Genomic DNA, 13,707 nt, shown 5'->3' with positions numbered 1-13,707 from the left:
TTATTCTTGCTTCTGAAGAACTGGCGCCAAGTTATGTAGTTGAATGTGTATTGAATTATTTTTTTCATAAAGCATGTCATGTGTAGCTTTCAGCTCTCCTAATGTTGCATTGATTTAATCTACTCCCCCCAACTTTAGATTTTCTGCTCATATATGTCTTTTTTTTCCCAAGCTGATTTTTAACATCTTGAAGTACTCGTGTGTGGAGAAATGGTAGTTGAGCTGATACATACTGAATTATGATTATAGTCATAATACTGAAAGAAAGTATTTATTTAAGCTGCATGGGTAGTACTGTGCTCATGTAGTCAGATCTACTGATTTCTAGAGGTAGGATCTGTGGAGACAACAGGACAGCTGCCTGCGTAGAGAACATTCGCCTGCAGGGTTTCTAGGGGATGCTCGCTGTTTTGTTTTGACAGCAGAGATCTTGTGGGCATTACTTGTAAGAGCAATGGTGAATTTTAGAAAAGACTACTGATAGCTTGTTATTTCTTCATCACCAGGACTTCCCAAGGAGGAATGAATGAATTATGAAAAGTACTGTTTTTTCCCCCCACATACATCCAAAGACTTACAAGTATGAAGAGTTGTGTGCTGAACAAGTCTTCAAAATATGCTTGCTTACTTTCAAAATATTCTGGTGTGGATGGTGAAGTTCCTGTAATCTTTTACTTTTAATCAAGTGTTTTCCTATTCTGTGCTATCAAAGAAACTGTAGTGCAGTCCAAATGGGTTAGCTGCTCTGGGAAGATTTGTGTCCCTTCCCCATTTATATCAGAGGCTATTCAAGAACATTAAATATTGTGAACTTTTAGAACCATTGAACTACCTTGACAGTTAGTGCTCCTAATTTCTTCTCTTTTTGGGTTTCTGTGATTCTGACTTTTCTCATTAGAACTTCTGTAATAACACTTGTGCTTTTAGCACAACTGTGTGCAAGGTGAAATGAAAGGATCAGTGAAAGAAAGCTCAGCCTAGGGTCATGCTCACAGTTTTGGTGGAGACCACCAGCATGGTTAGTTATGGCATGATTAGGCATAAGTTCAATTCCAGCAGCTCAGGTGGTAATTGGTAAAGTTGACTTAACTCAGGTTTGACTGAGACGTCAAACTTGAACTTACTTTTGAGTCTTCATGTCAGCTTTGTCTCTTGTACACTTATTTTTTGCACTGCTGTTAAGCCATGGTGTTTCCTGTCTGATCATTCAATCACATCTTGTTAATGATATTATTCGTTTCACTGGTGTTACCAAGTACAGCCACATCTTGTTGGTTCCATAAAGGCACTTTTCTGGTCTTTTTTTGCTTTGCTTCTGAGCCCCACAACAGTTTCTATCTTCCTTTACCATATCAGAATCAAGCTGCTAGTCCTCACTTTGAGCTGCTTGTGGTATTTGAATCATAGAGTGGTTCGGGTTGGAAGGGACCTTAAAGATCACCCAGTTCCAACCCCCTGCCATGGGCAGGGACACCTTCCACCAGACCAGGTTGCTCCAAGCCCCATCCAGCCCGGCCCTGAGCACTCCCAGGGATGGGGCACCCACAGCTGCTCTGGGCAGCCTGTGCCAGTGTCTCACCACCATCACGGTGAAGGAGTATGCTCAGGATCTTTATTACTTCTCATTCACTGCCAGGATGTTGAGTTGTTGCATCTGGCCTTTGATACAAGTTTCTGCTGAAACGTCTTCAGTTTATTTGCTCCACTCAGAAGGTGTGCTGTCCTAGGCTGCTGCACAAGTTTGAGAAGACCTTTGTCTGCACAGCTGCCTTGTTATTTTTCCTGAAACTCTACTTTAGTACTCTTCTTGGAAAGATCAAAGAAAACTTTACAAAGGTGACTCAAATGTGTTACAGCTGTCATGCTATTTAGTATGTCTTCTGGGGTTTGTCTCTTTCACTATTCTTTTTCTTTCTACTTGTTCACTGTTTTTTCTTGTATACAGAATGTTACCTCTATGGAGAAGTCGTCTTTGGGATTCACACAGAGATGTCTAAATTAATGACATGAACACCCAAGTACCATCTTAACAGAAAGATATTTTTAGAAAATTCAGATCTCTGCAACTGAACGAAGCTGACAGTTGCTGATGATAGTGTAGTAACCTTTGGGGTTTTCTTTGTGTGTAATGTGAGAGGAATGTACCTTGGCTAAATTAGTCAATGTTTTAATGAAAAGTGGCTCAGTAGTTGGCTGGGACTTCGCAATACTGTGTTGTTGAAAAGTGTTTCTTTTGAATGAAACTCTGCAGAGTCATACTGGGCAAAAGTCTGGTCCACTTAATAAAGGAAAAATTGGAGTAAAAGGTCTTTTAGCTGAGCCTAGCTGAATTAGCCTAATATATTTCTTACAGCTTTAAAACTCCTGTTATTTTTAATTGATCTTCAGGCATCAGATTTTATTTGGACACAGCAACGTTCTCATGTATTCTGAACTTTTATTTTTGATTTTTTTTTTTGTGATAATTGCATAGAACTAAATTATCTGCTTTCATGAAGCAATAGGGTTAAACTTCTACCTGTAAACAATTCAAAAATGCGTTTTTTTTATTTTTTAGCACTTAATGTAAATCAAATCAGTAGAGATTTAGAGGATATACCTTTAAGTATAATATCTTAACATTGCCTTTGCAGGTACATGATGCTGATTGATGGCAAGAATGAAGTTTATATGATTGATAGAGACAATTCGATTTTTCACGTATCTAATCTGGAATTTCCATTTCGTAAAGATCTTCGCACACATCTAACAAATACTCTTCTGGATGGGGTAAGGAGCATATGGTACAATTGTAACAATTTCAGTGCCACTTGCTTTTGTGTGGAAACAGGGCCAGGTTTTTAGGCCTAGATCAGTGAATCATAGGATTTCAGGAGTCATAGATTTAGTCACTGGCTGAATGTGGGAATTACACTTCCTAAGTTATTTGTTACCTACAGAATGGCAGTGATGACTGCTCTGGGGAGAGCGGTTTGTCTTTGACGTAAGTCAAGGTATTGAGATGAGATTCTCTGAATATGAGAAAAGGTGTGAAGAGAATCTAAAGTATTGCAGAACCTCGTCTCTTGCTACAGTTTTATATTTTGATACAGTAAACATGGTCAATTTGATCCAGTTAATGTAAATATTTCTAAAATCTGATAAAATTTTCATCATCTTCTGATAGATACTTGTGAATTGATGTCTTTGCTTCTGTCAACTTTATTTTTTGCTGATCTGAATTATTGACTTAGAAATGGGTTAGTTATATTTGTTTAAAACGTTTCTAAGTTATCATGCTAATTTAAATTATGTAAACTTGCTAGTGAACTAGTTGTAGTTAGTTGTAACCAGCTAATTAAGCTGGTTGTAAAACAAGCTATAAAACATCTCTATACATTGTTGTTTGGAGGCTGGCCTGGAGTATTCTTGGTAAACTTTTTCAGAACAGTAGCCACAAGAAATTATTCCTTTCTTGACCTTCCTATTTTACATGAGCAAAACAACTTCGTTAGCTCCTATGCTAAATACGTGTCAATGTAGATGAATGCAGTTTCCTATTATGTTTCAGTAGCACTGGAGGCTCTCTGCATTGCTGTAACTCTTGCTTGCCAAGGTACTGAATATCTGGGTTGATCTTCTGAAGCCTAATGCACCTTTCAGATATGGGAGACCATACTGCCATTGTTAACGTTCCTTTTTCAGGCCTTTGTTGTCAGTATCTTTCTTGAAATGTCACTTCTGTGAATGATCTGTCTTACCGAACACAGATTTACATGTGAAGCATGTATAAACTGAATCTGTGAGGGTAAATACTGCAATGAACAATGTACTGTCTCAGGGACAGAGAAGCAGATAATGGAATATATTCCACCACTTCTGCTTCACTGAAAAATTGTGATCATTATGCAAGAAATGCTTGCTGTCAGCTCACAAGTGGTTGCACAGGCATGTCTGGTAGGAGCCTCTTCAGCGAGGCAACTTCCTAATGACATACATAATAATAATCTTAATGACATACATTAGGTTCCTTACTGTTGAGATAAAAAGCCTGGTACTATTTTTTTCACTGCTTTTCATAAGGCTCTTGAGAAAGTAATGGCTTGGCGGTGTCCATGTGGTGCAATCCTAGGTGTTCTTCAGGGAAAGTGCTGCTTTTTTATTTTTTATTTTTTCTGTGTGCATTTCAAAACAGATGATTTACTTAGGTTGGCTAATATGTACATGGTGTGGAAGACAGGGACACACATATATTGAGATACGTGCATAAATGTGGCTGTGGGGCATGGGAGAGGGGCTCTGATCTAGTGTTTTTTTGTTTTTATAGTTTAAATCTCTTAAGAATAAATTAAATTCTCTCAGTTACCCCGGACATGATCTATAATTTCACTTAATTTGTTGTTTTGTAAAAGTTTGACTGTTACAGTGTATTTTAGGATTTCACTTTATTGGCATAAAATTAGTCTTACTGTGATCCCCGCCCCTTCCCCCCCCCTCACCCCCCCCCCCCCCCCCCCCATTTTTTTCATGAAGTGGAAAACAAAATTACATTAAATGCACAAGTATTGATTCAGTGAAGTACCTTGAGCGAAAACTAACACCTTTCAATGGGTAAATACATTTCATAGTACAGATTTCTGAATTTATTTAAGTGTGGTCAGTTAAAAACTGACTGATAGAATATTTTTCTTTTCAATTGAAGTTCCTTTCAACAGGTTTGAAAATAAAATTTGCTATTATTTGAAGCATCAAACAGCTTAACTTTGTAATTGAGGATTTGTTTAATGTTAGTGCCAAATGGTAATTTCCATGACTGTTCCTTTACTCTGGGTATATGCATGATTTTTTTTTTTTTATCCATGGGAAGAAAAAATTGGCTTTTTTGTGTTAACATATTTTGCTAATTAGTACTGAAGGGCTGTTGAAGTTAATTCTTTAATTATAGGTTTAAGTAGTTCATACTTATTGCCCTTGAAGTAGCTTTCTCTCTTTCAGAGAATGAAAGTTTAGAATGAAGTGGCCCAGTTGGCATTGCTTTACAGTAAGCTTAAAAAGTGTGAGAAAGGAGGAAAGAGAAAACAGAGATATAGGTGCCATGCAGCAAAACAACTACTGGTGTTAAGAATACAAAAGATGAGGTAGTGTCCCTTAACTATATTTAGAATGACAGTGTTTATAAAACTTTCATAAAGACAATTTCCATGGATTCAGTGATCTATTAACTTGCTTTAAGGCTTCTGGTGTAAGCCTTTCATGTGGTTGTCTTTGAGAATTTCAAATACATTTATAATTCACTTCAGGCTGAAATCACTTGCAAACGGTTCTTAGTATGATCAGTTACATCTTGGTGATGCAACTGTGACACTTTGTGCTCATCTCCAGCTTTTCATTTGTGATTGTTCTCCTGGCATGGAAGAAAGTTTTCTGCAAAGCTCATTAAAGCTTATTTGAATTTTACCTACAGGTGACTAGAATAATATGAAGTATTCCTTTAGAAGCCAACTGTTTTGTATCCCTACTGCTATCTGAGGGAATGCATAGGTATTTGTTCAAGTGTTATGGCTGTCATGCAAGAAAACAAATTAGTTATTTTGAGGAACTTTCTTGGCATTCTGCTTAGCTTTAAAACAGTTGAGCAGAAAATGCAGAAGCATTCTTAGGCTGGAAGTACTTCCTACAATTTTAATACAATTTTGTATATATTTTATTTATACATAAAATATTGCTCATACTTGAATACAAGGACTCCAGAAGCGGAGAGTGAGATTGACACTGATCCGTGTTTTTGTTTCAGTACAGACTTCACTTATTTGTAAGCTCTCTCAGAAATGGCATAACTTAACTTTTTGAGTTATCAAAGGCTGGTACTTTATGCAAAAATAAAAATAAACCCAAACCAAATAAAGCTCTCTTAATCCCTGAAATACAGCAGTGACTAGAGTTGCAAGGTAATGCACAGGAGGAAAAGGAACAAAAAGATGATGTATGATTAGATCCGATTCCATACTTTGTGTCAACAAAAAATATATTCTGCAAGTGGCTGATAAAGTGAGATCCTTTGCTTTATGATTAAATTTTGGATTATTTTAAGTCCAAGTTGCTTGCTGGATATGGGGGTGGGGTGGGGAAGTCCATGAGCTGTCAGTCCAGCATTGTTCTTTTGGTACTTGTTCAGCTAAAAGCTCTTAGTACAGTTGCTGTTTCTAATATTCTGTAAGGCTGTCCTTTGCAGCACCACATGATTGAGAAAAGGACATTAACACCAGTGCAGTTTTGCCAGATTACATTGAAGAAACTGGCCGTTTTCTGCAAGCCCACAGGTTAAGCTAATACTTAACCTACCAGCTAATGCACAGGTGTTAAAGATCATACTTACTAGCAGCAGTAATTTAAAAACACACAATAGTGGCTGTAAATATTCATGGGGTATATAAAAGGCAATGCATAGATGCAGGTGCATCTTATGGATACTTGTGTTCTATTACGTCATGTGTGTGGTTTTGGGTTTAAGATGTAGTTATCTAAAAATTGGCATAAATATAGCCTTATAGTACCAGGTTATTACTCAGATCAGAATGAGCGAGTTTGAATGTGATCAGTTCTCAAGTACTACATTTTCCTAACAGTCTCTGAACTTCAAGGTCTATTCCTTGAAGTATTCTTCAATTCTCATAATTTCAAGGAATATTCTGAAATCCGACTGTTAAATAATGATGTGTTAGAGTATTTCTAATCTGAATCATTCTTACGACCACTTTAGAGCTGCCTTGTGACAGTTGTATTTGCGTTAACTAATGGAGCAGTGAATGTTGTTGTCATGATGGAGATGAGCAGTGTAGGAATTTGTCATGTCTACTTCTAAGGCATATTGTACTCTTGTTTATTTGCTGTAGTAGCTGGGATTTCAGTCAGGACGTGAAAAGAGAGCAAGAGGCATGGGAGGAAGAAAAGAAGTGAGGATGTGAGGAAAAGAGGCTAGTTTGACCAGTAATAGTATCAAAAATGTTTATACATGTCTGAAGTAGAGAAAAAGTTTCTTTATAAAATTAATTGTTTTAAAACTGAATGTACCAGAGAAAGTTTAAAAATCATTCTTGATCCTCTTGGCTATATTTTATAATTCTTCTTGAACTGAATATTCAGAGATTCAGGTTTTGAGAATGAGGCATAAAATCTTGTAATACCAGGCATGGAAATGTTTCCAGGGTTTTGCATACAAATTTTAGCTCTGCATCAAAGCTGAGGCTCTGAATATATGTGCTGAGGAAATGAGTCCTGAAATACATGTTCAGTTAAATGTATTTTAAAAAACTGTTTCATTTGCTACTGTGATTGAAACTTCAAAGAAATGCAGTAGCATTCTTTTGTTTCTGTTGTACTTTGTTACTCAATTCACCTGATTACTATCAGGAATTCTGGGTGGGTTTTCTACTCTCCACCCCAATTATAGACTTTCACATGCTTCTAACTTTGAACATCACGCTTTCTTTCTCTTCTAGGGTGTACCTACTCCATCTGTTCTTGCAGTTAGTTATTGTCAAGGAAGGCATTGCAGTGTTGCATCTGCTGTTCCTTTGACAGTACACTCACCAGTATCTTGCCTAAATACGGGAAAGTAACAGAATGGCATTTGTTACATCACTTCTGTGTAGACATTTTGCAAAAGTTACGTGACAGTACCTGTGACTAAATGATTTTTAGAGTTAAGAATAAGATATTTTAATGTTACAAAGGAATATTTTTCATTCTTTTTTTTTTTTAATTTTTAATTTTTCTTAATTATGTGGAAGGATGTGTAAGGTCACTTGAGGTAGTCATTCACAACACCTGTGAATACTGCATGTGGCTGTGAAAGCCTGATCTCCATATCAGTATTGTGTTCACAGAGGATGAGATACTAGAATATTAAGTAAGCAACTTTTAGTTCCCAGGGTGTTTTGAGAACAAGTAGTTAATGTATTCTAGTTTAGTTTTAAATGTTTCAAGCTTGGTGTTTGCTTTAAAGTAAATCTATGTTTTTACAACTGCTTGCTTATTTTTAAAAGCCAAATGCAATTAAGTACTAGGTACAAATCAAGAAGCTTGGTATGTGCAGAGACAGAAAATCAGTCTTATTTGAGACTCTTGTTTGAGTTTACTTTGTAGAAGTTAAGTATTCTAACAGAAGTTAAAAGGTTGTAAAACATAAAAGTGCTACTGACCTAGCAAGAAACAAAGACAACAAAATTGAGTTGATGTAAGATTCTCTTCTGAATAATTTTTGAGCTCACAATTTTGTTTTCATTATGGTATAGTGAAATATTTTCACCTTTTCCAATTGTTTTATCTTATATGAGTGAATTTGGAATTTTAACTTTATATTGCCAGCAAAAAATCCTTAGCTGGCACAACTAACTTACTAGCCAAGAAGTGGGTGAGGGAAGGGAGAAAATTGATTGTGTTTAGAGAAGGAAATATTTCAACTGTCTGTGAAAAAGGGCTACCAATGGGTTGATTGTTACCATTTTCAATCATGACTAATCTATGGGAAACTAAACATTCTGTTTACTTTATCACCAGCATGTAAGATGTATATATTTTTGTATGTAACATTAAGTTCAGGAAACACTTTGTGTTTGGATGTTGATTGTTAATAGTCTTCTGGCTGACAAACTTTCAAGATGATTTATCAGTATATATTGGTATTATTATATATTATGTAGTATGTATTAGCTGATTTGATGTGATACAGATGGTACCTGTGATATTTCCACTTGAAGGAACCCTACTGTTCAGTCACAATGCAACATTCCAAGTAAATTGCAGTTGTCACTGCTGCCTAGGATGCTGTTAACATGAAAAGATCCAACCTAGAGCACAGAAAATGGATGTGAATGCTTGTTCTTTTATTTCCTTACTGTTGTACTACTTACTGTAGGTGAGATTTTCGAAAGTGCTTGGTTGGCTTAGGATTGCAGTTCTTACTGAGGTTTCTAAAACCTCGTTATTTACTCAAGAAAGGTAGTGATTTTGAAAGCTGTGGGGGAAACTAATGTATAAATATTGCAGATCAGAATGTGGAGCCTTCGTACAGCTTCTTGGCTTCTTATTGAATGCTTCATGAGAGACATTTAAGACATACTATTAATTTTATAATCTTGACCTATTGTAAATTTTTTTCATAATAAAGATGTGGCCAGTGTTTGATTGCATCACACTTACAGGTACGTGCACTAAGAATAGATGTGTTGACATTCTTCTGTATTCTCTAAATAAATGTAAATGTAATCTCTTTTCTTAAAGGAAATGATCATCGACAAGGTTAATGGACAGGTTGTCCCTCGGTACTTGATATATGACATTATCAAGTTTAATGTAAGTACTTTCAGTTTTATTGCTTTTATCATTGGTTATTAATTCTCATTTCTATTTTAATCTTATTTGTGTAAGTAAGAGCTTCAGAGTAAATTTGAGCACCAAAAGTGTTTGGGTATTTTGTAACTTGTTAACAAGCATTTCATCAGAGTTAAGGTTGAAAGCAGCGATGGCATTTGTCTTCCCAAATTTGTTGATTTGTTTCCACCTGCTCAAGAAAAGACGGTGGTTTGAAACAGTTCACTAAACACTGTGGGAAAATTTCTGATTTCTAGAGCATGTTTGAACTATTTAGGCAGTGAAATTGAGAGGGGATGGAGAAGTTAGCCTGTAAGTGGTGTATTTGTTAGCAAGCATCACAGTGCTGCTCATTGGGCTGCTCCATCATCTCTTTTTCAGATGTCTCTGTGAAACCAGGCGGCTGGTAATCTGTTAAGTCTCAAAAGCAGGCTTTCTTGTTTACACTGGCTGTAGTGCAAATATGTAACAAAGAAATACATTATGGAAGCTGTGGAAAAGGAGAAGCCTTTGTTGACAGCCAGGGATAAAGTCTTCATGATCGCAAGAAAGAGCTGTTAAACAGTACAGAAAATAGGAAGCTTTTTTCTTTAAAGCAGCTTTCAAATATAGTCAAGGTTTGAATGTCACCAAAGGGCTCTTGTATGTTATCTTTCATAGATATTTTTTTTTAATTTCTTGTATTTTTCCCCCCAAAATCATATGTGCGGAAATTGAAGTTCTTCAGAGGTCTTATGGCAGTGTATCCTACTGAAGCTGATTTGAAGAACTAACCTTGACAATGTGATCCGCTTGTTAGCTCTTATTATCAAATAAAATTTCTAGTGATTTTTCTGTTATGTCTGAGGGAAAGAAAATGTCTTTCAGGAAGGATGAATTTAACTATACATGTCTTTTGAAAGCAATATTTAAAAGAACTTTGTGAATACAGCATGTACTGTTTTTTGCTGAGTTAGTGTTAAATTTCTTCACAGTAGCTAGTACGGGGCTATGTTTTGGATTCGGGGCTATGTTTTGGATTCGTGCCGGAAACAGCGCTGATAACTCCGGGATGTTTTAGCTGTGGCTGAGCGGTGCTTGCACAGAGCCGAGGCCTTTTCTGCTCCTCACTGCGCCCCAGCCGCGACCGGGCTGGGGGGGCACAAGGAGCTGGGAGGGGGCACCGCCGGGGCAGCTGACCCCAGCTGACCAAAGGGATGTCCCATACCACATGGCGCCACGCTCAGCATATAAAGCTGGGGGAGAAGGAGGAAGGGGGAACGTGCGGAGGGATGGCGTTTGTCTTCCCAAGTACCTGTCACACACGACGGAGCCCGGCTTTCCTGGGGATGGCTGAACACCTGGTGCCAGGGGAAGTGGTGAATGAATTCCTTGTTCTGCTTTGCTTGCGTGCGTGGCTTCTGCTTCACCTGTTAAACTGTCTTTATCTCAACCTGTGACTTTTCTCACTTCCCCTGTCCCATTGTAGGGGGAGTGAGCGAGTGACTGCATGAGGCTTGGCTACCTACTGTAGTTAAACCACAACAATGTGTTTAGATTTCACTAGACCTGTGACTAAATAGCCTATGGAAAAACACTCCAGTATCTGTAAATGCTTCTGGAAAAACAAAGTTATTGTTTCAGTGCTTCTAATGGGACAAACAGTGTTAGTAAACCACTAGTGGTTTTTAGTGCATTTCAGATTTCCTAAACTACCGATGACCCTTCCAGACCTGGGTGAGATACTACTCAGCTCAAGTAGGCCATTCAGTGTAAGTGGGAAGTACAACTGTAGGCATGGTACTAGTCACCAAAAAGGACTTTGATATTCTCGGGAGTGTAGTCACACTGTGACTTAGGACAGTTGCTTTTGAAAGTAATAGTTTGTGGGGAATAGAAGTTAGATCAGGAGTAGAAGCTTTTTGTTAACTCATTTTAATTCTGCGTCTTGACGACGTTTTCTTTAACCTTTTCTGAAAAGTAGGTGTTAGTTTCCTGGATCCCTCTTATGACTGGGAATTTTCAGTATGCAAAAATTCTTTGTATACTTCTAAAAAAATATGATCTTCTATAACTACTCCTGGGTTCTCATTTCTCCTTTACATTTTCTTACCTGTTCCTCTGCCTGTGATTCTGTGTTTTATTTGCCTTCATGTCTTTCCTTGTCTCTGCTCTCACTTTGTGTCTAACCTGACATTCACTGCTGTTACTCTCCTTTTGAAAAATAAATGTAAGTAGTATATTGTCTTCTTCTCTCAGTTTGGGATGTACATGTACTGTCCCAGCAAAATAACACTTTCTGAAAGTCATTATTATTTTGGTTAAACATTTTTGGGGTGGAGGGGGAGGAAACCCTCATTTGTAGCAAAGTGTCCAGACTTAATGTGAAGAATCGCACTTGCCTGCATGGCAGGCAATAGGAAAAATGATCAGAGGGTTTCCAGAGGATTGGTAAGGTTTAGGAAAAGTTTTCTCTTGAGCAGAGCTGTAAATGCTTTAAAGCTTGTTTGTGGTTGGTTGTTTTTTAAATGCACTGGGAACAAGAGAGAGGAGTTAGTTACTACTTAATACTACTTTAATGTCAAGGGCAAACTAAAATAATGTTATCCATGTGAGTACAAGGAGGGCTTCAGCTGCAAGAAGTCCTTAACAATGGTCCTACTATAAAGACTAAAAAGCACAGTGTTTTTTAGGTTACTTTTAGAAACTTACAAAACTGGGCACCTGAGGATGTTTGTCTTGGCAGGAAATGATCAACAGAATTCTATCACTGAGAAGTAAATGTATTAAAAACTTGTGATTTGCAAGAAGTAAATTCCTTTTAAAGTTTTGTAGGTTAGATTTGTGTAAATTTTCCTAGCTAAGGGTCAAATCAAATAATTACACAAAACATCATTCCTGTTGAAAAATGAAACATTCCCCTCTTCTGAAACAACCTCCCACTCCAAAAAAACCCCACACCAACACCTCAAAGCAACCTGCCAGACAGTTATATGAGGTGCTCTGTAATTCGACATTGCTCCTTTTGATCTTGAAAGTAGTTGTGTCTCCTGGAGATGAATGGTGGAGTAACTGTACTCGCTGTCTGTCGTGTGAGTTACAAGATTTCCAACATGTCCCCTGTCTCATCCCCACAGTGACTTGGCATACTCTGCTGTTAGAGATGTGACATTGCAGCTGGGGAAATGTGAATGCAAACCCTGTTGAAAAACGCCTTTGCTCAGGCAAACCGCGTATTTTAGTCAGGTCTAGTGAACAGAGATATTTTCATCTGACCTTATTCTCAAATGCTCAACCTATTTTGCTAGTTCAGTGTTACAAAGTTTTCTGGCTTTGTCAGTATATTCCTTCTGAAATACTGCAGTCACAAATTCCACATTAAGTCCCAAAGACTTATGTGCACTATTAATACTGCTGAGAATTTGTGTGCTAGGATGACCAGCACTAACACAAAAATATAGAAGTTAGTACTAAAATATTATATAGCTTTTCACAATGCACCATGTATTTATAGTAAGATATATGTCAACTTATGCCCCTCAGAATGACTGTATATTTACAGTGGAAACTGTTAACATGTATACAGAGAAACTGTGGAATTAAATTTTAGATCATAACAAAATAATGTCATATAATATTTCTAAATGTCATTTACTGGAATATCACTTTGAACTATTCTCAGTATTTTTGGCCAGCATTATTGTCATGTTTCAAAATTGCAGTGTACTCCATTTTTGTATTTATTTTGGTTCTACGTTATCTTTGTTTTACAGGGCTAAATAGTGTTAAAATTCATGTTTAGAAGTGTAGTAGTTGAGACAGGGCAACCTTGTCTCAGTTATATGCTGTATTTCTCTGGCTTTTAACGAAGGGACTTGTAAGACTGAAGACCGATACCTAAATGAAGCCCAAATTACTTAGCTTGGCTTCTCTGTGTCTAAGTTAACTAAATACCATGAGCGCTGTTGCCTTTTATGAGCAGAAATTGTGAGAGGGTACATTTATTCTTAAAAGCTGTATGCTTAAAGTTTCAGCCTAAACCCCAAAGAACCTAATCTATAAATAGTTGTGTCCAATTTGTCCCTTGCAGCACTGGCGTTTGACAGGTTAAGTGTTTGAGAGACCAACATCGATCTGAGATTTAAGAGAAGTAGTGGTCTGCTAGTAACAGGTCATCTGGGAGTAAAAGTAATTGTTTTCATTTGATGTACAATACTGTGATTTTGGGAGAACGTCGTGAAATCACGGAGTTGAGTGTCTCAGTACGTCATGACATCTTTCTTCAGACTTGGTCAGGATTTCACCTGAGTATGACCCAGAAGAGGTAAGGAAGTCATTAAAGAAGGGTGATGTGTTCATCAGGAGAGAATGGTAACA

General features: G+C 37.2%; 1 protein-coding gene across 4 annotated transcripts in view; it reads left to right on the top strand.

Annotated features, from left to right (window-relative positions):
- The window catches only part of RNGTT (RNA guanylyltransferase and 5'-phosphatase), a 193,169-nt gene that overhangs the window by 53,533 nt on the left and 125,929 nt on the right, over positions 1 to 13,707 (top strand). For all 4 annotated transcript variants that reach the window (XM_055810194.1, XM_055810192.1, XM_055810193.1 and 1 more), the window contains 2 exons: positions 2,634 to 2,769; positions 9,262 to 9,333. In XM_055810194.1, coding sequence (XP_055666169.1) covers positions 2,634 to 2,769; positions 9,262 to 9,333 — 208 coding nt within the window. The remainder of the gene's footprint in view (positions 1 to 2,633; positions 2,770 to 9,261; positions 9,334 to 13,707) is intronic.

This window comes from Falco peregrinus, chromosome 7 (assembly GCF_023634155.1).
Source record: "Falco peregrinus isolate bFalPer1 chromosome 7, bFalPer1.pri, whole genome shotgun sequence".
NCBI lineage: Eukaryota > Metazoa > Chordata > Aves > Falconiformes > Falconidae > Falco > Falco peregrinus.
Note: the sequence above shows the minus strand (reverse complement) of the source record. Positions and strands in the feature narration are given on the sequence as shown.